This window comes from Lepidochelys kempii, chromosome 27, assembly GCF_965140285.1.
Source record: "Lepidochelys kempii isolate rLepKem1 chromosome 27, rLepKem1.hap1, whole genome shotgun sequence".
In the NCBI taxonomy this organism is placed as follows: domain Eukaryota; kingdom Metazoa; phylum Chordata; order Testudines; family Cheloniidae; genus Lepidochelys; species Lepidochelys kempii.
In genome coordinates this window covers 9854323-9876798 of record NC_136406.1, presented here as the reverse complement: position 1 = coordinate 9876798, position 22476 = coordinate 9854323, and the positions used below count along the sequence as shown (strand labels likewise).

The 22476-nt window shown below is 44.4% G+C and overlaps 1 protein-coding gene across 2 annotated transcripts in view; it reads right to left on the bottom strand.

The window, feature by feature from the left end:
• Positions 1–22476, bottom strand: part of MAP3K3 (mitogen-activated protein kinase kinase kinase 3) — a 53097-nt gene that overhangs the window by 5041 nt on the left and 25580 nt on the right. For both annotated transcript variants that reach the window (XM_073326161.2, XM_073326162.2), the window contains 10 exons: positions 19440–19560; positions 15248–15381; positions 14346–14419; positions 12953–13020; positions 12574–12666; positions 11324–11515; positions 9241–9389; positions 7243–7374; positions 5277–5406; positions 2223–2400 (listed from right to left, as the gene is read on the bottom strand). In XM_073326161.2, coding sequence (XP_073182262.1) covers positions 2223–2400; positions 5277–5406; positions 7243–7374; positions 9241–9389; positions 11324–11515; positions 12574–12666; positions 12953–13020; positions 14346–14419; positions 15248–15381; positions 19440–19560 — 1271 coding nt within the window. The remainder of the gene's footprint in view (positions 1–2222; positions 2401–5276; positions 5407–7242; positions 7375–9240; positions 9390–11323; positions 11516–12573; positions 12667–12952; positions 13021–14345; positions 14420–15247; positions 15382–19439; positions 19561–22476) is intronic.

Here is a 22476-nt window from a genome sequence, read left to right as displayed (position 1 = left end):
GACTATAAAAATGGCCTCATACTCAGATCTATTCTCTGCATGGATTCCAAACCAGATCTGCTGACAACTGACATCACTACTTTTTACTACTGTGCTGAGAGTCGGCAGCTCTGGGAGAGGGAGCTGGGTTCCATTGTGGCTCACACAGCACCAACAATTTTTTAAGTTACACCTGTGCAGCCTTACGTCCTCAAACTCTGTCCTCAGTTAACACCTGTGCTACCCACTGAAGGCAACAGGTCCACACAGATGCCACTAACAGAATCATTTGACCTTCTGAACTTGTATCACGGGTGCCGGTGCAGAGTAGGATAACACCCAGCTGAACTCTCAGATCCCAGAGGAAGGTTTGCAGGGCTGCAAGATAGAAAAGACCTTTGTATCTGTAAACTGAGTAAATCAGAGATGTGTAATCCCACAAGGCCGTTTTGACAAAATCACTTTTCAGAGTAGAAAGACACTAAGAGCCTTGCTATCCTTGTGTGGAAGGAAAGCTCGTATTACCCCTCATTTTACAGAGAGTCAAATTCAGCAGTGATTTGAAGCATGCGTAGCTCCGGCGACTCCAATGGAAATGTGCTTGTGTATGATGGCAGTGAATTTTGCTCAAGAAGAATTAAGTGACCTGCTCAAGGCCAAGAGGGAATCACCAACAGAGCTGAGCAGTTCCTGGCTTCCAGATCACACTTCCCGCTATTAAATAGGGAAAAATTCCCCATTCATCTTTAAAACTAAACTCTTCTGATCTGTGCTACAAAGAATAAGATGTTTCATCAAAGGCAGATTCCCATCAACCACCAAAGCAGGGGAGGAAAGGAATTAAATCTGATGCATGCACAAGTACCAGTTTCTTGACAAGGTTTAAACCCAACAAAAAAAGTTAACACTGGCTTCCCCGCAGCCTAAGACTTAGTACGAGAGTACAGAAAATGCAAACCATGTGTGCTGATGTGCTGGGGTTTGCTCAAGACCAAGCAGGGATATTTTACTGTTTAGACTGATTTATACCATTTAAGCAGATCCAGTTTCTTTAAGATATTCAGCAAACAGCAGGAATGTTTTTCATGTCAAGTTTTTCCAGCAATAACAAATAACTCACATATTTCGCTATTTAAGAAAAAAACTGGAGAGGCCTGCAGCGATGGCTGACCGCCAAGTGGCTGGATCGGTTACGTTTCTGTGTCTCCTCCATACACATCTACTCAGAGACTAACATGGAACTGGAAAATTCTGACCCCAAAATAACCATCAGGATTGTAAAGCCTGGAGCTCAGCCAACAGCAGCGCCTCTCTGATGGGAATGGACCACTGTCAGCATCAAAAGGAAATTTACAACTGCATCAATCCCGAGAGGATGCACATGTGCTCCATTCTTTCCCAGAGATTCCTAGTTGGGAGAGATCACTGTATACTGGGAAAAATTTTCAGTTACAATTCTGTTAAGTAGTTGTATGAAAAATAATGCAGTCCTCATTTAATTAAGGAGACATAAGCACTGCTTTTACTGGTAACTCTTAAAGCTGCACAACTTAACTATAGCCCTGGCCAGCCCACTGTCTCTAAAAACTTATACTTCAGGGATTTGGGACTGTTAATTCCTCTATTGCGTGAGTACTGTTTCCTGACTTGTGCTAATCCTAATGTGTATACAATTTCCATGTGTCTGTCTGCCAGTTCACCTCAATCCCGACCTACAGCTCCCCTGCTATTCCAGTCTGAGGCATTCCCTCCCCACAGTTCTGTCAATGCACCAAAATCCTAACTTTTGTCTATAACATGCTATGCATGCTTATGGCACTGCAGACAAACTGAAAACAGGACTCTATCCTAAGTTTCTTTCTGTCTAACCTAGATGTGACACAGTTAAGGGATATGGGAAGATGGAAGTACAATAAGAGATAGTCTTGAACACAGACATCTTGATAGCATCTTCCCTCCTGCCTCCACGTGATGATGTAATAGATAGAGGGACCACAGCCTTGCAGAATGGATTTTTGAAGATGAAATTGCACAATACGGTCCACAGCAGCCCTGGGTCTCAAGCTGTGATCAACTAGCCCAAATTGTGTCAAACTCATTTTCATTTTTGATTCAGGCTAAATTTGAATCCAAATCTACAGAGGCAGGGCTGATTCATTAACAACTGACCACATCACCTAGGTCTCAAGAAAAGCTGTGAATCTCTCTATGGAATATAGATAAAGCTCTGAGCAGTTCCTCACCATACATCCGCTTTCCTTCCATAACCCTCTCCGCTGATCACCTCTGGGCTCATCCAGTATGGCGTGCCGGTGACAGAGCGGATACCTGTTCCAGACATGCAGATGGTCTGCAGCCGTTTGCTGGCCCCAAAGTCCCCAAGCTTCACATTCCCAGCAGAGTCACGGAGAATATTGGCTCCTAGAGGGAAAAGAATTCAGGCAGCTGTTGTACAATCCTGCTGTCGGATTTGCAACCTGTAGAGTTTACATCTGATCCAGATGTACCTGGGTCCAGGATAGGATCTTTCCCAATTAAGGCTCTGGTGACCTGGTATGCCACCATCTTTGTTCTCCAGGCTGCAATCAAGCCATTTGTCAACAACTGCCACTTCAGGGAAAAACACAAGGAAGTGAAGGGGGTGTGTGTGTGGGGTGTGTGTGTGTGGGGGTGTGTGTGTGGAAGTGCTGAGTCAGTGTCCTCATTGTTGCAGGGTCTGCAAACAGGTCTGGCAACCTATAAATGGCCCCTCTGGTGTACATAGGCTGAGGCTGTGCACAGCTCTGCTGAAAGGGTTCTTGTCCGAGTACAGATTTGGTGTATTCCGCTTGCCAGAAAGCAAAGATTAGCAGATGGAACTAATTAGATAACTGAACTCCTGCAATGAACAAGTTAGCCCACGTTACCTGCTTGGAGGTCCTGTTTACCCTGGCCAAAGGGAACTGGCAGATGGTGGCTTGCTATATAGATGTATGCTAGAGGCTAAGGAGGGCCTTTTTCACTCCCTTCAAGCTCACAGTGGGATCTGGAGCCCCTCACTGTCGCTGTCTGATAAACCTTACATATACCTGCTCTGCCTTATGTCAAGTGCCCTCTGTAGGGCAGCCTTAGGTTTGCAGGGCCCTATGCAGAGTATTATAGGGGTCCACCCAGTTTCCTGGAGGAAAGTGTGTAAGTCTGGCATGGAGGATGGGGATGTACCAATGAGTAACCTGCCAGGGAGCACATGTGAATAGCTTTAAGATATGTACAAGACCCAGCATGAAGATGCTGTTTAGCACCAATGACACACTCATCTTTATGAGCCTAGTAAAGATGTGATGAGGCCTTACAGGCCTGTATAGGGTACTCCACCTTCACCAGGATGCTCCCTCACCAGCCCTCCACTGGATAACAGGAACCTGTGCTGACAACTATTGTTAACCCTTAGGAGACTGGCTGGCTCCTAAGAAGATAATACTCGGAACTGGCAGTTTAAGGATTTCGTGGGTCACACAGGACATTAGTGTAGGAGGCCAGAGAAGATGTTCTGCAAGGGGGAGGTAAGATAGGTCAGGACAGCAGCCTGAAGGAAACCCTGCTGTCAGAAGCTGTTGCTGGATCTAGACGTGGTGTTCTTAAGGCATCCTGCCTGTCCACCAATGAGGCGGTAGCAGTTTGGCTAGGCACAGGCTCATCTAGGAGGTAACCGAAAAAGAAGCAAAGTAGGTGACAGCAGGTGGGGAGAGAGGGGATCAGCCAGGAACAAAACCTTGCTTTGTTGGGATGAGAGAGAAAGGGATCAGCAGTTGCAGACGAGGGATTTTAAAGATTATATCTCCTCACAATACCATCCTTATTAGAACCACCAAATGTCAGCTCTTCCAGAAGCTGAAAAGCGGAGAACAGCGCTGTGACGTTGCACTCTGTATGATTTTATGAAAATATGTTAATGAGTGTGAATATAATGTAACTGCAATATGCTTCATGCAAAAGATCTCTTGTAAGGTATCATTACAAAGCTTATAATTTACTGAGCGTGGTCATCCTATTTGTATAAATGTAACACTCTTGTATCTGAAACTAGAAATATGAACTATAACTCTGAGGTCGTATTGTAATTATGCAAAGTGTGGGCCATTAATGGTGGTTTGGAATCTAGATGGCTCCCATCAGCTAGACAATTGACTGTAGATGGCTCTATTTACTTGTAAGTCTTCCTGTATACATGTGAGCTGACAAGTGTGTAATGAAGTCTTACAGTGACATGTGACCATGTCATCTGAAATGGAATCCATCTTTAACCTGGTGCTTTTCCATTTAGAAGGAAGGGTGGGAACCCTGAGAAGGACAAAGGATTCCCGCCTTTTGCAAAAGATATATAAGGGGGTGGAACAGAACAAAGGGGGCTGCAGTCATGAGAAATCCCCTACCTACCACCTGAGCTGAAACAAGGACTATACCAGGGAAAGGATTGGGCCCAGACTAGGAAGGTGCCCAGTCTGTGAAAGAAGCTTATTGAAACATTTCTGAGGGTAAGATTTCATCTGTATTCAGCTTCTTACTGGATTGGGCTTAGACTTGCGTGTTTTATTTTATTTTGCTTGGTAATTTACTTTGTTCTGTCTGTTATTACTTGGAACCACTTAAATCCTACTTTTGGGGTTTAATAAAATCACTTTTTATTTATTAATTAACCCCAGAATATGTATTAATACCTTGGGAGAGGTGGGGGGCGGAAACAGCTGTGCATATCTGTCTATCAGTGTTATAGAGGGCGAACTATTTATGAGTTTACCCTGTATAAGCTTTATACAGGGTAAAATGGATTTATTTGGGGTTTGGACTCCCATTGGGAGTTGGGTATCTGAGTGTTGGAGACAGGAGCACTTCTTAAGCTGTTTTCAGTTAAGTCTGCAGCTTGTGGGGGACGTGGTTCAGACTTGGATCGGTGTTTGCAACAGGCAAGTGTGTCTGGCTCAAACCAGGCAAGGGACTGAATTCCTAAACTGGCAGGGAAAACAGGCTCAGAAGTAGTCTAGGCACATCAGGTGGCATTCTTAAGGGGGTTTCTGTGACCCAACCTGTCACAAGTGCGTACAGCTCTCCTCTTTCTATAGGTTGCTGATAAAGGTCCTTAACGTGTACTGCTGACTGATCTGGGCACTGAGAAGGCAATCATAAAGGAGACGTCACACCGACAGCTCAAGCTGGAGGCTTCCAAGAGTGTGTTTAGTTTTTAAACAGATCCCAAACATGACATGCAGTCTCCTATATAAACACTCAGCCCCCATCCGAGACCGGCCTGATGCTCTCACCCTTTATGTCCCTGTGCACGATCATGTTGCTGTGAAGGTAGGAGACGCCCTCAAGAATCTGGCGGGTGTACTTCCGGGTCACGTTTTCCGTCAGCGCACCGTAGGCCTTCAGCTGGTCTTTCACTGAACCCTATACCAAAAAGCAAATGGACAAGATTATCTTGGAAATGACAAGCCACAGGATCCGCAGAATCCATTCATTACCCAAGAGTTTGTGCTCACAGCATGGTCAGCTATTCTGAGCTGCAAACTAGCTAAAAAATATGTTTTTCTACCAAGAAGATCTAATCTCTTCAGCTCCTTGTCCTCTGGGGTAGAGGGATCAGACCATCTTGACTTCTCCTTGGTGGCTGATCACAAATAATGATCCTGGGGTAGGATGGAATGTAAAAATACTCTAATCCCTTCAAGGGGACCCAATATCTGGGGTCTGCTTGGATATTGCACAGATCAATGCAGGACTACCAGCTGACAAACTTTTTTTGCCAACAGGATATGAAAATTAAAAAAACAAGTACAGTAACAACTTTGGAATGAGAGAGACTTCAGTAGGACACAGGTTCCATCTCGCTGCCCCAGGCAGTGATAAGTAGGGCTCTATGTCGGTCACAGAGGTCGCAGAAGTCACGAATTCCATGACTTTCTGCAACCTCTGTGACTTCTGCAGCAGCCAGTGTGGCTGACCCTGGGGCCAGCTGCTTAGGTGGCCCTCAGGACAGCTACACCGGCCACTGCTGGAGCGGCCCCAGGCAGCTGGCCCCGGGGGCCGCCCGAGCAACAGCCAGTGCGCCTGGCCCCGGGGACCGCCCGAGCAACGACCCTGGGGGTGGCCAGAGCAGCTGCTGCTCAGCCACCCCCAGCAGCTGGTGCCTCTGGCACCGACCCCCCGCCACCAGCAGCCCTCCGGTCCCCTGCCCACCTGAGCAATGGCTTCCCCCTCCTGCCTCCCTGACTAAATCTGGGGTATTTTTAGTAAAAAAGTCATGGACATGTCACGGGCCCATGATCTTTTATTTATTGCTCGTGACCTGTCCATGATTTTTTACTAAAAATGCCCATGACTAAATCATAGCCTTAGTGATAAAGAACTGAGTGGAGGTTGGGGTCACTCCACCCTTTCTGGCCTTGGGAGGAGGAGTATGAACATGCAGAGCACATGCATGATCCCACCAGACAATCACTGGTTAAGTGATCTCAATCTCCTGTGCATGGGGTGTATGCGCACCAAGAACGGGATCCACCTGTATAGAGACTTGAACACTGTGAGAACTCCAATTTCTCAAAACGTTATCTCACAGATAAAGATCAAGGCGGACCCCCAAGTTTCAATGGTCTCTGATCTGATAGCTTCCCAGATCCTCCAAAACAGTCTCCTTTAACCACCACATAATGTGCACGTTTGTTTCTGATGTTAGAGGCTAGAAGCTATTGTTTCAACACTGAAACTACAGGGGCCATCCCATGGCCCTGCATGTTTTCCAACCAGTGAACTTATCTGTATTCTGGAGGCACCCACAACATGGTATGCGCTGTCCAAACACACAGGAAGAAAGAATCTCTGCCCTCTGAAGAGCTTCCAATCAGATGCAGAGAAAGATTTAAAAATTCATGATCACATTTTTGTTGTATAATAAATCCTCAGTTCGCCCCAACTGTTTGTTTATTGGTTGTCTAATTTCTTGAGGGCTTTGTAGGAAGAGGCATTTAAAGGAAGAGAGATGCATGGCCTTAGAGAGGAGTTGAGGGGGAAGTGTTCCATGCACAAAATATAGGAAGAAGGTGTGGGAGAAATGGGCAAGTTGGTGGCTGAGACTGGAAGTAGGGAGGGGCAGAGCTGTGACAGGCCATCAAGGTTGAACTTAAAAATGTTCAGGAGGAACCAGCTGAGAAGATTTGAAGCGTGGGGTGACCTGGTCAGAGTAACAGGCCAGGACAACAATTCTAACTGACGTGTTTGCTCTCTTACCCCAGGCATATACTCCATGAAAATGGTCAAGGTCTTCTCCGCTCGGTCCCGGAGGCAGCCATAATACTGAACAATGCGGTCATGCTGGAGATTCTTCAGCAGCTGGATCTCACACTCCAGAGCGCTCACTTCCTACAGATGTTGAGAGAGCAGGTTAGGTACAGTGCCTAAGGACCACCCCATTTCAACAACCCTTGCCCATGACACTGCCACAAAGCCACTAATTTGACCCCTTGTGTCTGTGGGCTCAGTGTAAATCTATCCTCTGGATGGCATTAGTTAAGGCAGACCCTGGCTAATGTTCTAGCCACTATCAGGTTAATGTTTATTGTGTGAAAAGTTTGTAAGTATGATTGCAGGTGCTTCACCTGTAATAAGGTCTAGCAGAGAGGCACTGCTGTCCAGTGGGCTGAGTACCAGGAACGCCTGGTTTCTAGTCTTGACTATCAACGTCTTACTGCATAGCTTTGGCCGAGCCATTCAAAAAATTAACTATTTCGCCAGCTGTAACATGGGACTAGTCCTTCCTCCCACACTGGAGGGCTGAGGTTTTTAGTTTGTTTGTAAAAACAGTAATTGAATATAAAGCCCTGCAGATGTGCTAGGAATGAGTGTGTAGTATCCCCAGCCCTTTAGATACCAAGATATTTCTTAGGCACCCTTAACCTAAGAATTTCAATCACTGGTTTCCTGACCAGATTTATGCTGGTGAGTTTTACTCAAATTCAAGATTAGGAAGGGATACTGATCTTGTAGGATCTAAAGCATCTGCAACCGCACACAAAGATGCTCTCCCTTATCCTCATCACAGATGTAACAGGGTTTCATAGTACAATGGCAGGAGGGCTATCCAGCAATTTCAGGCTGAATCAGAGATCCTGACTGCACAGGAGACACATCAGATTCTCCCAGAGAATGAACATGCTGATCATTAAAGGTATCAGAGCACAACTGGTTTGTAGAACAGCAGCATGTTCCTCCCCCAAAAGCATTCCCACTGATTCAGTCCTCCACACCCTGCAACAGTTTCCTCTGCCATAGGAAGCTGCCAGATTCCTCTCTCCTATTTATGAAGAAGGTGCATCTTTTCAAGAGGGAGGAACTAGGCACTACACATATAAATGGAATCAGGTTTGGGGTGCCAGCACCTCCAAGACACATTCCAGCCTGTTCTCCCTTGGCCCAGCATGACTGTCTGATTTACAGCAGAGATACGGTGTAAATGAGAGCCCACTATGGTCAGGGCCTCACTTAAATTGGGATCATAATCCCCATTGCTCAGTTAGAACAATTACATCTTCATGGATCAATTCTCCTGCCTCGCAGTGAACTCGCTAGATGTTGGGAAGGTGGCATGTTAAACTGGCAAGGAGTCCCCTGATGGCAATGCACACTACAGTCACGGTGCGGGCACCAGCAAGTTACTCCATTACTCCTGCAGGCCACGTACCCAATGGATTCCTGCTCCCATTTCAACAGGAATGCCGGTTAAAACTGGTCAGAGCCAAGTTCTCACCCTGGATGTACAGTCTTCCTTTTGGCCAAGAAGTTAGATATCCAAGTTCAGGTTGTTTAGAGAATAATAAATCTTTAGAAACTTCTTGAAATGGGTCAGCAAACCCAACACAAGATTTACCATTTTACCCTTAAGGGGGCTTTGTATGTCAAATTGTATGTCAAAATTGTATGTCAAACCCCCAAATGTCTCAGTGTTGGTTTTTCTCATGCACTTCTGTCTAACAAGGCCTAATGGCAGTCACTCGGCAACAAGCCAGTAGGGGATGGCGGGGCAAAAGTAGAGTGAGGAAATAGATTTCAGATTCAAGCTTAAGCTGTTCTCAACACTAACAGAAGAGTGATTTTTAAATGACACCTTGAAGCCTGGAACCCTAGCACAGGCCGCGGAAGATGTTAGCTTTCAGAGAGAGACATAGGCACATTACAAAATCTCAGTGTGCATGGTTAGGTTCGGCAGCTTTGAGGAGTTCTTTCAAATACCTTGCTTGTTTCAGGACTGTCTGGGTCAAACTGGACTTGTTTAGCTGCAAGCTCTCTGCCAGTGTCCACATCGTAGCACAAGTACACACGACCAAAGGCACCCTGTCCCAGAAGTTTCCCTCGTCGCCAGTTTATTGGGGCACTTGGAGCTGCAAACACAATAATAATTTGCCCTGTTACAGTGCTAGTTGAGGATCACAAGGTGCTTTACAAACATCAATTCCTACTACGAAGAGATTTCAATGTCCATTTTACAGATGGGAAGTGACTCTCCTGAGGTCAGTGAGTCAGTGGCAGAACTCTGACTAGAATTCAGGGCTCCAACATGCACTCCTAGACCCCCGCTCTAATCACTGAATCACACTCATGCTAAAATGAATACATGGAACGTAACGAAATGCTGTTGTGAAGTTCCACTTGGAGATTATGTCCAAGTTGTTTCACTGAACTTAGTGATGCTTCACTCCATCAGGGGTTCCACTGAGATAAATCCATTGGAATGCAGCAATCATTTCTGGCCAGGTAAGTGGTGTGTTGCTTTGAAATGCAGCAATTCCTCCCCCTCAGCATCCACTCAAGAGAAGTTGCTATTACCTTAGGGGGGAGAGAGGCGAGTATTAAACCCCTAATCTTGCCACAGTTGCTCCCTGTAGGGAATAAAAAGGAGCTGGGTGTCTTGCTAAGATCACTTCTTTCCTGCTGGAAATGACAAGAAGGATGACACCATTTCCAGGGGTCTTGTCAGAATTCTGGCTAGAGGAGTGTTTTGTGAGGGGACAAAGCCTTTGTTCTGTATAAATAGGAAACTCTGTGTCAGATTCTAATAACTGAGCTCAGTTTTCCACTGAACTACGTATTTTGCAGTTATTTACACCAGCACAGAGTGAGAAACAGGAGTAACACTAAATCAGGGAGGTCATGTTTTATCCCCACTTTGCATCTAATTACAAAGAAAAGCCTGTAAACAAAACATTTTCATTATAAAAACAAAAAAAGCAGAAAGCAACCAGCCGGACAATTTGAGGATGCAAAGAGGCATAAATAATTGACTTTGTTATTGGGAGTCAATGTTTTAAAGAGATACATTTGATCAAGTTAAATTTGCTTTAAACAGTTAAGTTTAGTGACTCAAATTTAGGGGTTAATTTTCAAAGTTACTGCACAAGATTATCTTTGATGCTCTCCACATTCTAACACTTTGTCCTTTCATACCTATTTTTATGAGGAAATAACTTGGATATTTTTATTCTTTACAAACTGAAACATTCCCAAACAAGTCTAGGGTTCTATTAACATGGAAATAAATCTTACCACCAGGAATCACAAAAACAAAAATAATTCTTAATTAGTAACATACTGTAGTCTGCAAGCATCATTCTACATTAGATAAACTGTACTAATAAAATAAACAGCTCTTTAAGAACTGCTTTAAAACCCTGGACATCACCTGGATTCAGCTGATTTCAGATTTTACCTTGTGGCAGAATTGCCAATCTCTGTAATAGGAAAGCCCATTCTTTCAGTGTGAGCTTGCAGCAAACAGCCCACTGCTGGTATGGATCATGGTGAGGGACAGTGCTGGCTATTTTAGGGACTGCTGTCAAAGTATTTTTAAATCCACATGTTCTTATTTAGTGACACTAGAGCTATTTCAGGCATAGCCAGCTATTGGAATTTCTCTTACACAGTCAGATCATAATGTACCAAAATGGGAATTGCTGAACAGTGTGACCAGAACACTAACTGGTAAGCAGAAAACAAGCCTGATATTCTAAGTCTGGACATGGTTTCCTAGTTGGACTCTCACTGGCTTCTCCCACCACAGGTGGGACCTAAAGGCTATCCAGCAGAAGGAGCACCAAGCTCTGAGACCATTTGTTTCTAAGCATCAGGACCAGTCTATCAGAGGAGCCAGAGTAGATGGCCATGTGCATGGCTTTGGAGCAGTTTGTCCTAGTGAAGCTCTTGGACAGATGGACACTAACTCCAGGTCCACTAAATTAAGAGCCTTCTCCCCACATCCATGCTGGCTCCCTTCAGCACCTATTGTCCCAGATTGGCTGCTTTGGCACCTGACACTTACATTTGGTTGGGATGTTCCTTTCCTGCACGGTAAGGGCATTCTCACTGTCAGCACTCCGCAGGCGCCCACGGGGGTCCAGGTACTGCAATGCCAGGCCCAGATTCTCCCCATTGGTGCTCAAGGAGCGGCTTGATGGCACTAGTGTGAATAGGTTCCCTTGGTGCCGCCGTATCCGGGGGAATGTCCTCCGGCCTGAAGATATTAACAACGGGGAAGAGGGAGAGAAGGAGAAAGAAAGTTAAGTGTGCCAAATAACCTAGGCACAAATAGGAAAGCATGGCCAGAGCCTGAGTCCTGGGGGGAAGGGGAAACCAGACATGTGAAATCCACCACAGTGCAGGTCACACACTGAAACATGCACATTCAGAGAGCATGCTACTTGAGCGCAGGACAACTTACCCTGGATCATAACCAAGAGAGATGGGAGGGGGAGTCACCTTACTGCCCTCACTCTGAGGCATACCTCCTCAGCAGCCTCACTAAGCTCCAAACAGGAACTTACTCTTAAATTCAAGCAAAGATTGAGGAGCCTTAGTGGGCAAGCTGCCATGCAAGCTCCGAGGCTTGCTAATGGCCACACAGGCTACAGCAAGAGGATTGAGAGACTGGCTTGCCAGATAACACCCCAGGCTTACAAACATAACACAGCACAAGGGGTAGTTAAGTAGGGTACACAGGCTAAGACCAACTTAATCTCTAAAATTACCCAAGCAGCCAGCAGGTCCTCTAACACACTTATTCCTTCAAATCCATTACTGTCTTACTAAAAGGAAGCTTTAAAGACTCTTTAAAGAGAGCACAGTGAGCCAGACGAGGTATAGCTGGTGCCAAGGATCCACGCTGGATAAAAATAGCAGAGGGGATCCCCAAGGTAGAAGCCTCTTTAGGTTATGGTCTCCAGCCTGTGGCCAAGGTGCTTATTCATCATCCCAGGCAAGGCACTGTTCAGCAGGGATGCCCTCAGAGAGGGAGAGCAGAGAGGGAGTAAAGGATGGCCAGCCTGCATTGGTAGGGAAACCTGGAATCACACATGGCAGCAATCATCTTGAGCTACCACCATCATGCATGGCACCAACTGTGTACACAAGGAAGCTGTGTGTGGTGAGGCTCTCCAAACAGAGGAGTTACAGTTGTGCCCTAGTTGTTAAGAGTTTCCCACAGCCACCCAAAGGTGCTGGCTTACCTCTAGAGCTGCTGCCTCCTTCCCCTCCAATTTCAATCCAAGAGGCGAAGGGCTGCAACATACTCACCGTCACTGTAATCTTTGTGTTGCATGGAGACATGGTAGCGCCGAGGGTACGTCCCCCCTTTCCCTGCTTTGTCATAGATTTGATTCTCACGATCTGGTACCAGGTAAGAAGAAGCAGAGGAAGACTCCTTATGTAATGTACACAAGTTCTAATGGCAGCACATTCCACTATCAGCAGGCTTCATAGGAAAAGGTAGTAAATTCATAGCTAGATTGAAAAGTTCTCAAATGTACCCAGCAAACAAGGGGGGATAATCACCAAAAAAACAGAAAATATAAGGAGTGAGACTAATATCTGCACATAATAAATTAGCTACACTAAAGTCAGAACCTGTATTAATATCTATAACAGATGCTTTTTATACTGGGTGCTGATATACCTGAGAATTCCTGTCTGTTGTCGGGGAAGCTTTGCGCTCTGGACATCCGAGATTTCCGAAAAGAAGGGCTATTTAAAAAAAGAGCACAAGCCATTTTAGACAGATATTTACAGCAGTGGACACTGCAATGAATTCAAAGGAAGTTAATTCAGCTCCACATGGGTAAGTGCAGTTTTCAAACCTCTGGCCCAGAAGCAACAGAAAGACAAGATGCTACACAGCAATACGATTGCTGCTGCAGTGATTTATTTCCTGCTTTTGTGCTATGGAAGTGAAAAGTTAAAACCCGGCTAAACCCAAGTTAGCTCGGTTTAATCTCCCCTGCCATCACCCCTGGTGGTCCAGCTTGTGTGCCTAGACTGTTTGCTCTCTGAGATAGAAAGTCTGTTACGGGTTTGACACAGTTCCCCTACTATTCAGGTCAACATACACTTCTCTATACATGACCAAAAGCAACCACCTTGCCAAAGTATGAACATGGTTAGCAGCATCTTTTGAAAAAAGAAAAGGAGTACTTGTGGCACCTTAGAGACTAACAAATTTATCTGAGCATTATTGGTTAGTCTCTAAGGTACCACAAGTACTCCTTTTCTTTTTGCGGATACAGACTAACACAGCATCTTTTGAGTCTCTCTCTCCTGTTCCTCCCCAACACATGGAATTCTTTGACCATGCTGAAGAATAGCCCCTTCCTTGGCAGCAGTGGCAGGAGACTTTGACAAAGGTTTCCAAGAGGTTAAGGTGGGTGGTTACACAAATCTAGTTTTCGCCACAAAACGAGGCTTCTCACATCCATTTCTCCTAAATAGGTTTAGATGGAGTGAGACTGACCCACCTTTCAGATTCCCTAATAAGAGGTCTTACTTAGCCTTCCTAGATCCTGGACAACCCCCCCCCAGGGAGCAGCCAAGTCCCCCTATTGCCAGCAGGGGGGAGTTTAACAACATGCAGGAGGAGGGAGAGAAATCCCTCATTTCCCTTTGGAATAAATGCTACATCATTTTATAAAACACATGGATCTAGTGTAATGATATACCCCGTAACATCACAATTTGTGTTGTTTTTTTTTTAAAAGTAGTTTCTTGTCAAATTCCAGTGCCCTGTAGCCAGAGGTTCTCTGACAGTCTAACCCCACACAATCTGCATACACTGAAAGGCTGTATTTTAAACTAACAAGCTATTTAAGACCCATTTGATTCGTTTATTTTATCTTCTGGCAAAACCATAATCTTAAAATGCAATTAATTCTCTCTAGGAAGTATATTGGGAAATTATGTAGGACTATGATTCTATTGGTCTCTAAGTAAAATGATTTAAAGTGCAAAATAAGCTAACCTTTACATAACCTCATCACAATATGATCACATAAGAGCTCTTATCAGTCTGTCTGTACCTGTCTGCTGATCTGTCCAAGGACTGACAACTTCCTGATATGGAATTTTCAGCACTGCTTAGAGGGTCCAACATCTGTAAAACAAGGTAATAAAACTGCAGTAGTAAGCTGAGTTGATGTTACCACATAAGATGCTGCATAGAAGGACGCAGCAGTCACCATTGCTCATCCAGAGTGAGTGACTGGGATTAGTCCAGAAAGGGAGGGGAACTATTTAGAAAGTACATCCCAGCAAGTCCTCTGGGGGGGTGAAAGATGGGATTATGGTTGCAGCAGTTCGGAGCCACCATGTTATTTTAGATAATGGAGAGCTCTGACATGCATGATATGGTTGGAGTCATACAGTCTGTGTTTGTATATTTAAGGAAGGAAATATACATCATACTGGAGCACAGTTGGCCTCACAACGTAGAGAGCTGTCCCACCGCCCCAGCCTTGCCAATGAGTGTCACGCCCCAGCTCTCATCTGTGGGCCCCATTTGACTCCAGCAGCAGCAGCGATTCCGTTCCCTAACTGACCTCTCCACTCACAAGATGCACTGTGGCCTGGTTCCTGGTGTGTTTGAGTCGCTGCAGCCTCTGCTCAGACAGGGAAAGATCCCAGAGCCAGGGGGTGGTGACCCTGGGCATCTGTGTCAAGGGTACACAGAGCAGCTCATTGATAGGTGGTGAGCCTGCACAGGTTATGCCTGGGGATTGCTCCTGGCAGTACAGCAGAGGGTTTCAAGGGCTGCACTGGAGTGGTACATAAACTATGCACCTATAAATGTTGTGTAACTGAACGAGCAAGCAGCAGCTGTTTGCTGGTGAATATTCTAGGATGAAGGCAGGCACAGGAAAGACTGCCAGCAGTGCTGGTGTTTACTGGATTTATTCCCCACCCCTCACACGTTTATACTCACACACTGTTCACTGGTCTCTGGGATGAACTCGCCTTCACTGTTTATGCTGGTGTAAGACCCCTGGCGAGCAATTCGCTGTTGCCTCTCTGGAACATACCCAGGGGGAGGTGAACTTCGGCCTGTGTTCTGAGAACCTGGACCACAGATACAGAGGGAGGTTTATTATCCAGATGCTTAAGGAAGAGATTGTGTGCATGTACATAAAGACAAAAAAGAAAGTCAGGAACAGCCTGATTTCTGGAGCTCTCAAACATTCATGATGGTGAGAGCAATTCTGGAGCTATCGTAACAGGTATGTGCAGAGACTGAGCTCATAGGTGCTACTCAATACAATGGCTGCATTGCTGGCAAGTGAATAATTAGACAAAAGGACTGCTGTTTAAAATACCATGCAAGAGTCACCTGTGAAGCCCGTGAGCCCCAACAGATCACAGCTATCTAACCTGCCCTCTTCTCCTTTTTGAAACCGACCTCATGACATTCCAGGTGCTGTCTCCCATATCTCAGTGCTGGCAGGAGAGTGCAGCATTCAAAGGCAGAGGGCCTCCTTGCTACCCTGACCACATAATGGAGACATTATCCCCTTGCTGCCTGATCAGCTTCTGCCTACACAAAATGCTCCTGTCAGGACTGCCATTATTAATTGCTACATGCAAAACACAGCACCATTTAGTTTGAGCAGCAGCATCACTGACACCTAACTAGCATCACGTGCGCTAGCCATTCCAACATTTAGTGTTTCATTAAATATACATTATGGGAGACCTGCAGCAGTACTGGGTTTCATTAGTAAGCACACCCAGCTATCTCCTCCTTGCCATGTGAGATTTGTACTGCATAAACAGCTTGAAGACTGCACTGCAAAGATTAATGGTTTAGTCTCAACCAGCCTGAATGAGTCAATGACTAGAGGACAGGAGAACAATTTCTATGGAAAAATTAAGAGCACATCACATTTTACTTGAACTTAGGGCACTGTGGTACTTACTGCAAGAGGTTTCTGGTCAAGCATCTGCTTCACTAGAGTGTACGCTATTTATTGAGGGTAGCCTAACCCCTAGCATTCTTCTTTCTGTGCATCTCAGAGTGCTTCATAAAAGGAGGGGATAAGGATACTGACACACTTCACAGAGGGGGAAAACAGGCAAAGCTAGGGTAAGATCCTGATTACCAGAAGGGCTAGGCTAAGCACTTACAGCTCCTCCTGACTCAAGGTGCGAGTGATCAGGACCTTTAGAAAAAAATATTAGGACCAAGGCGACTTGCCCAAGGTGACAGAGTGAGTCAGCAGCAGAACTGGGAAGATAAGACTCCCAGAGTTGTGCACTTATATGATGCTGTCTTTAACCTATGCAATATGCCCAGCTGCTACAATAGGCACATGAAAACTGGTAAGCGCCTTCCTAATGACAATATTTCATACAGCTCTTCCCCCAGTTTATTATACTTGTGATAATGAACTGAAATCAGATCTACCTACATGCTGTGGGATAACTTGGAATGCGTCGGGCACCCGAGCATGTGCAAAAATTTACATCTGCTTTTAAAAAAATTACTGCCTGATTTTCCAAGCAAGTCTACAGGGGTCACATGACACTGGTAACCAATTAGAACCAAGATAAACAGGAGAGCATGCTGTATTGCTAGGCGGAGTCAAGAGAGCATACTTTCACTTTTTTCTGATACAATGCCATGGCTTGATGAAGGGAGCCCAAGTCCCGCTGGCTCCAGGCCAGCCACTATTGTGGAAAGGTCACCATCACTGGGCAGGAAAAGGAAGTCAGTTCTAAATCAATGTATATCAAAGGAAGTCAGTGAAAAAAAAACAAGTGCTGCTAGACAGCACTTACCATTTTCAGTTTTGTTTTTTGTTTTTATAAAACTTATCTTTACTCCAGAAACCTCAATTGCAGAGCAGGCTTTAGGCAGACTGCCCGCTTTATATGATGGGTATCTACACAGGTGTATTCTGCACATCTAAACCATCACAACAGAACACTGCTCTGTATTAGTCTCCCATCTACATCTGGCATAAAAGCAGAGCTTGAAATCCTCCAGGAAATTGGGTTACATTCTTCATCCCAAATTAAAGGGGGGGGGGGGAGAAAGAGCAGCCACCTTCCAGAGATCTAGATTGATCTATAGGCTAGAGTACAACCATATCAGTGACAGGAATGGAGGCTTATCAGTATTTATTTTTGGGCTACAAATGAGGTGCCTGCCTGTCACCTAATCTGTCCCCCAGCTTGCCAGGGGCTGAGTAAATCTGCTGTGAAAAGTGATATTTGTATGTCTGTTAATATCACTTTTCACAGCAGCAGACTTGTTAGCTAGCTCCCAGGCAGTGCAAAGTGATATTAACAAACATACAAATATCACTTTTCAGAGGTAGACTTACTAGCTAGCAATTCTATTAAAAAACGAACAAACAAACCAAAAAACCAAAAGGAACAACAACAAAAAAGACAAGAACATGCAAAACACCTTATTTGTATTTCTATTCTGTTTAGGTCCAGTAAATAGAGACAACTGTACATTGTTACTGAGTCTGAAAAAACAAACAAACCCTACATAAACAAATTACAATGACTTGGACAGGTATATGTGCATATTTATTTGTTTTTCCTAAAGCTAATTAAGTTTTTCAGAAAAATTGTCAGACTGGCAGCAAGAGGCCGCACTTCGAGGCCACCAAGAAATTTGTTGCGAAAACCCCTGAAAGGTATACTTGGTCCTGCCTCAGTAATGTGGGACGGACTCAAATGACCTCAAGGTTGCTTCTTGCCCTACATTTTTATGATTCTGTAATTACACATCAAGATTTAACACACAAAAGAAGCTTATTTATAAATCACATTTGCGGATGGCATTTCTGCCCAAAGAGCTTTCAAGGGGTGTCTCAGAGTCTGTTTTCTCCTTTTTCACATTAAAAGTTTACAGCCTTTAAAAATAGTAACAGCTCTTAGCACTTCTCACCTACAGATCTCAAAAATACTTTACAGTTATGCAAGGGAATATTACAGATAAGCAGCTCAAACTAGTCAAAGCCATTGCAAGCAGGGGTCAAAAGATAAATGTATACATTCATGGTAGCTCTAGGTCAACATATTAAATAGGGTACTACAACTTGCCTTAATGAATGGTGTGCCAGGTCCTTCGCTATACACACAAAAGCTTCCTGGGAAGTACTGAACACCCAGAACTTCAAATGAAATGAAGGGGAGTTGATACTCAGCAGCTCACAAGAATTAGGTTTTCATTATGGAAGCGACCTTCAGTGCTCTGTTGTGGCTGCCCTACTGCTGAACGAAATGCAGCTGCTTTGGAACTCATTACTGAAAAGTGCATGTCTGCTACAGTCAGCAGCCCTGAAAGGATCTTTCAACTGGAACATGAATTAATTAGAATAGCAGCTGTGAATAGCTCAAGAAATGGAAGGAAGGTACATTTATTTACTCTGATTTTCTTATTCTGAATGGGGCAGGCCCCAGCTACCTACCGTATTCACCCTTTGTTTGATCATCTGATACTAGCCACTATCAGAGATATCAGAATATGTGGGTCTCTAGTCTGATCTGCTATGGCAACTCCTATGTTCCTAGTAAAGCTTTAATCAGGGTGGCTGATAGATGCCAGAACCCAAGATTTATTTCATTGTAGTTTTGTGGACTAAAATGCCAGTCTAAATAAAAAAAGCTTAATGGACTAAATATGGCCTTTCCAAACCTCTAACCTCAATGAATTTCTGGGACATCCCACTTAGTAACCCTTTAGCTGTTCAACAGATTACATCAATATTCCTTACTATTATATCACAAACGTATAAAGGGCTTTTGATAAGGAATTATATTGTCCTAGGAAAAAGAAAAGGAGTACTTGTGGCACCTTAGAGACTAACCAATTTATTTAAGCATAAGCTTTCGTGAGCTACAGCTCACTTCATCGGAGCTGTAGCTCACGAAAGCTTATGCTCAAATAAATTGGTTAGTCTCTAAGGTACCACAAGTCCTCCTTTTCTTTTTGCGAATACAGACTAACACGGCTGTTACTCTGAAATTGTCCTAGGAATATTCCTACAATCCGTCAATAGATTTCTCACAACTGTCTCCTCTGACAGCATGAACACTAATGCCCAATAGATACACATGGCTAAGAATATGAAGATGGTTGGGAAGTGGTGAGAAATACTCACTGACAGACAGGAGCCTACTTCTGGGCTCTGGCGGCTGGTAGGCTGTGTTCACATCCCCCATAGATTGGGAAGTTTTGATCCTGACTTGTTTTGGCAGCCCCGAATGTGGTGAAGAACTAGTCTGGAGAGAAGAGAAAGCAGAAATTGAGCAGCCCGGACACATTTTCAGAAATATGAATTTTACTGCTAACAAGAAGGTGCATGAATGACAGCCCTGAAGACTGAAGTCCTTTTCATGCAGAGAGCAGGAACAATACAGGTAGCAGCAAGGCAAGCTTCCCAATTACAGGATGAAACAGGCGGAGAAGGTTCTGACCACTAGAAAACACTCCTCTTCACAATCTGGAATGGAACCCAAGGCTCACCATTCCTTTGGTGTCAGCAAAAGTCTGAAACCCACTGGCAAAATGTCTGAGGGCTGTAATACATTGATCTAGTTCTGGTTGATGAGCTTGGTGTGGGAGTGGTTGGGCGACCTTTAGTGGGGTGTGATATACAGGTGAGACTGGATGACCTGGAGATCCCTTAAACTAGGTTTTGTCCTCCTCCAGGAGCTACAGAGGATGACAACCTACTACTGTTATCAGTTACTCCATCAACTCAAGTGTCAGAGACTGAGTTATGGATTTAAAGGTCCCAATCACGCTGACAAGCCATTTGAGTGTCAATGTGATTCCACACGATGGAATTTATTTCTTCTGTTTTTTAACAAGCTAGGAAATTACACAATCTACACTAAAATTATATAGTCAAACACACAAATTAGGAAATCACAAAATTAAGATTGCCTGGGCAACCTTAATCCAGCCCCCCTGCACATATGAACTCTGACAGTCTTTAATTACATGATCATATTTCCATACGATCTCTAAGTGAGTCAAGGAATAGATGGAGTAATTCAATATTTTATTTTATCCTCATTGTTCAGTGGTGTCACTCCAAGCCTTATTATAGCACACTATTCAAATGCTGCTGAGGGCAGAATTTTAATTTCCTTGTGGTCTTTTCTATGGTGCTTATCACACTAGTATCTGAGTGCTTCATAAATATTATCTTATTTTCACATCACCAATGTGAAGTTGGAGGATTATTCATGTTTAATAAATGGGAAACTGAGGCACAGAAAAATTAAGGTCAAAACTGTTCACTAATTTTGGGTGCTCATTTTGACACACCTAGGATCTGATTTTTCAGAGTATTTAGCATTACGTAGTAATTTACATGTCCATTGCCTTCGGTTGCAGCTGAGTGTAATCAGTACTTCTGGTGATTAGATCCCAGGGTCTGAAGTTGGGCATCTACAAAATGAGAACACAATGGAAGTGACCACCTAGGAGAAGTTGGGTTAAAATGCCTTGTTTAGCATCATACAGGAATTCTTCTGGAGATGCAGGGATTGAATCCAGTTCTCCAAGGTAACGTTCAGCTTTCTTAAACCTAAGACCATTCTTTCTCTTCTTGCAATCCCCTGCCTCATATAAACCTTCCAGATTCTGCAACAAATGAGGAAGGGGTCCTACGAACAACCTTCTATCCTTTGACTGAGGCGGGGATTCTGTGTAAAAAACTAGTATGTGACCATGTAATTAAAGACTGTTTCGTACTGCATATGCACAAGGGAGCTGAATTACGTTTTCACAGGCAACCTTTTGAGTGCTTCATTTTACATTAGAAGACTATGAATGTTGCAGTGTGTAACTGGTATATAAAATCGGACGATATTACTATACAAAATCAAAGCCCCTGAGCCAATGGCTTATTGGGCTGATAGGGTTAAGGCCCGTCCGTTTCACAGCCAATAGTACACAGGGGGTGATGAGGCCAATATCACATCTGACCACCTTAACCCAACAGATCACACACCCATTTTGCATCTGGGTGAATGGGACGTCAGTGAGAGACTGGAACTCACAACCTTCAGAATTGTAGTCAAGTGCCTTAACTACCCAGCCACTGCACCTTATATTACTATACACAGCATGCAAAATATTTAAAAAGTCATGGCTTGATTTTCAGGTGAACAAAAAGAAAGAGGGAACTAAGCTTACCCCCAAATCAGTTTTTTTCAGATCCTAAGGTGGTACAGCTGAACACAGCCTCACAGGGTCTGAAGGACATATGCAGGAGAACTGAGGTGATATAGAGCCCTGCTAGACACCATGAATAGGATTTCCAAAAGCATTCAGTGTTAGCCTAACTCTGCTCCCAGTGAAATAATGGTAAAACACACTATATCAATGGGAGCAGAGTTAGGCCAACCCCACCATGTATCTACCCAGCTATTAAAGGAACATGGAGAGCACTGTCTCTGTGGGCAGAAGGGGCAGCAAGAGTGAAGGGCATGGATGAATCTTCAACAGAAGCAGATAGCCCTACTAAGAATGTCATCAACACACCTGACTGTAGTTACATACAGACACAATGCCAGTTCTCTCAGATCTGGTGAAGGTGTTTTCTATGGAAGGGAAGCTAAGCCAGTAAGCAGATGCTAGTTGTGGCTACCGTTAAACTAACGCGGATTGTGTAATCCACTGTCCTCTGACTGCTTCATAAAGGTGCCTAAGCAACTAGAGATAAATTACCAACATTAATTCTTTCAGTGACAAAGGGACGCTCTATTTTAATGAAGGGTTTGGGATATTGTTTATCTAACCCAGTAGATAAGGACCTAGTCTTCCCTAAGACAGATGTTTACAACAAATTGGGTAGATATCTTTTATTTAAACCCCCCAACAGCTCTCCTCTTCACCCTGCCCCTCCCTGCAGCTGACCAGACACCGCAAATCACTAATCGCTGGCAACATACACATCAAATTCTCTCAGACATTGCCTTCTCACCGACAGCTGCGGCAGCAGCTGAGATTGGTTAGGCCAGCCTTACTAACTGCATGACTGTCTCTGTTGAGAGCCCTCGCCTGTCTGGCTGGACCCCCTGGTGGCACCCCAAAGCCAGAGCTTGCTGAACAGCAGGGTACAATGGAAGACTAGTTACGTTCATTTTTTTCCACCAAGGCAACACTTTTGAGGCAGGGGTTGG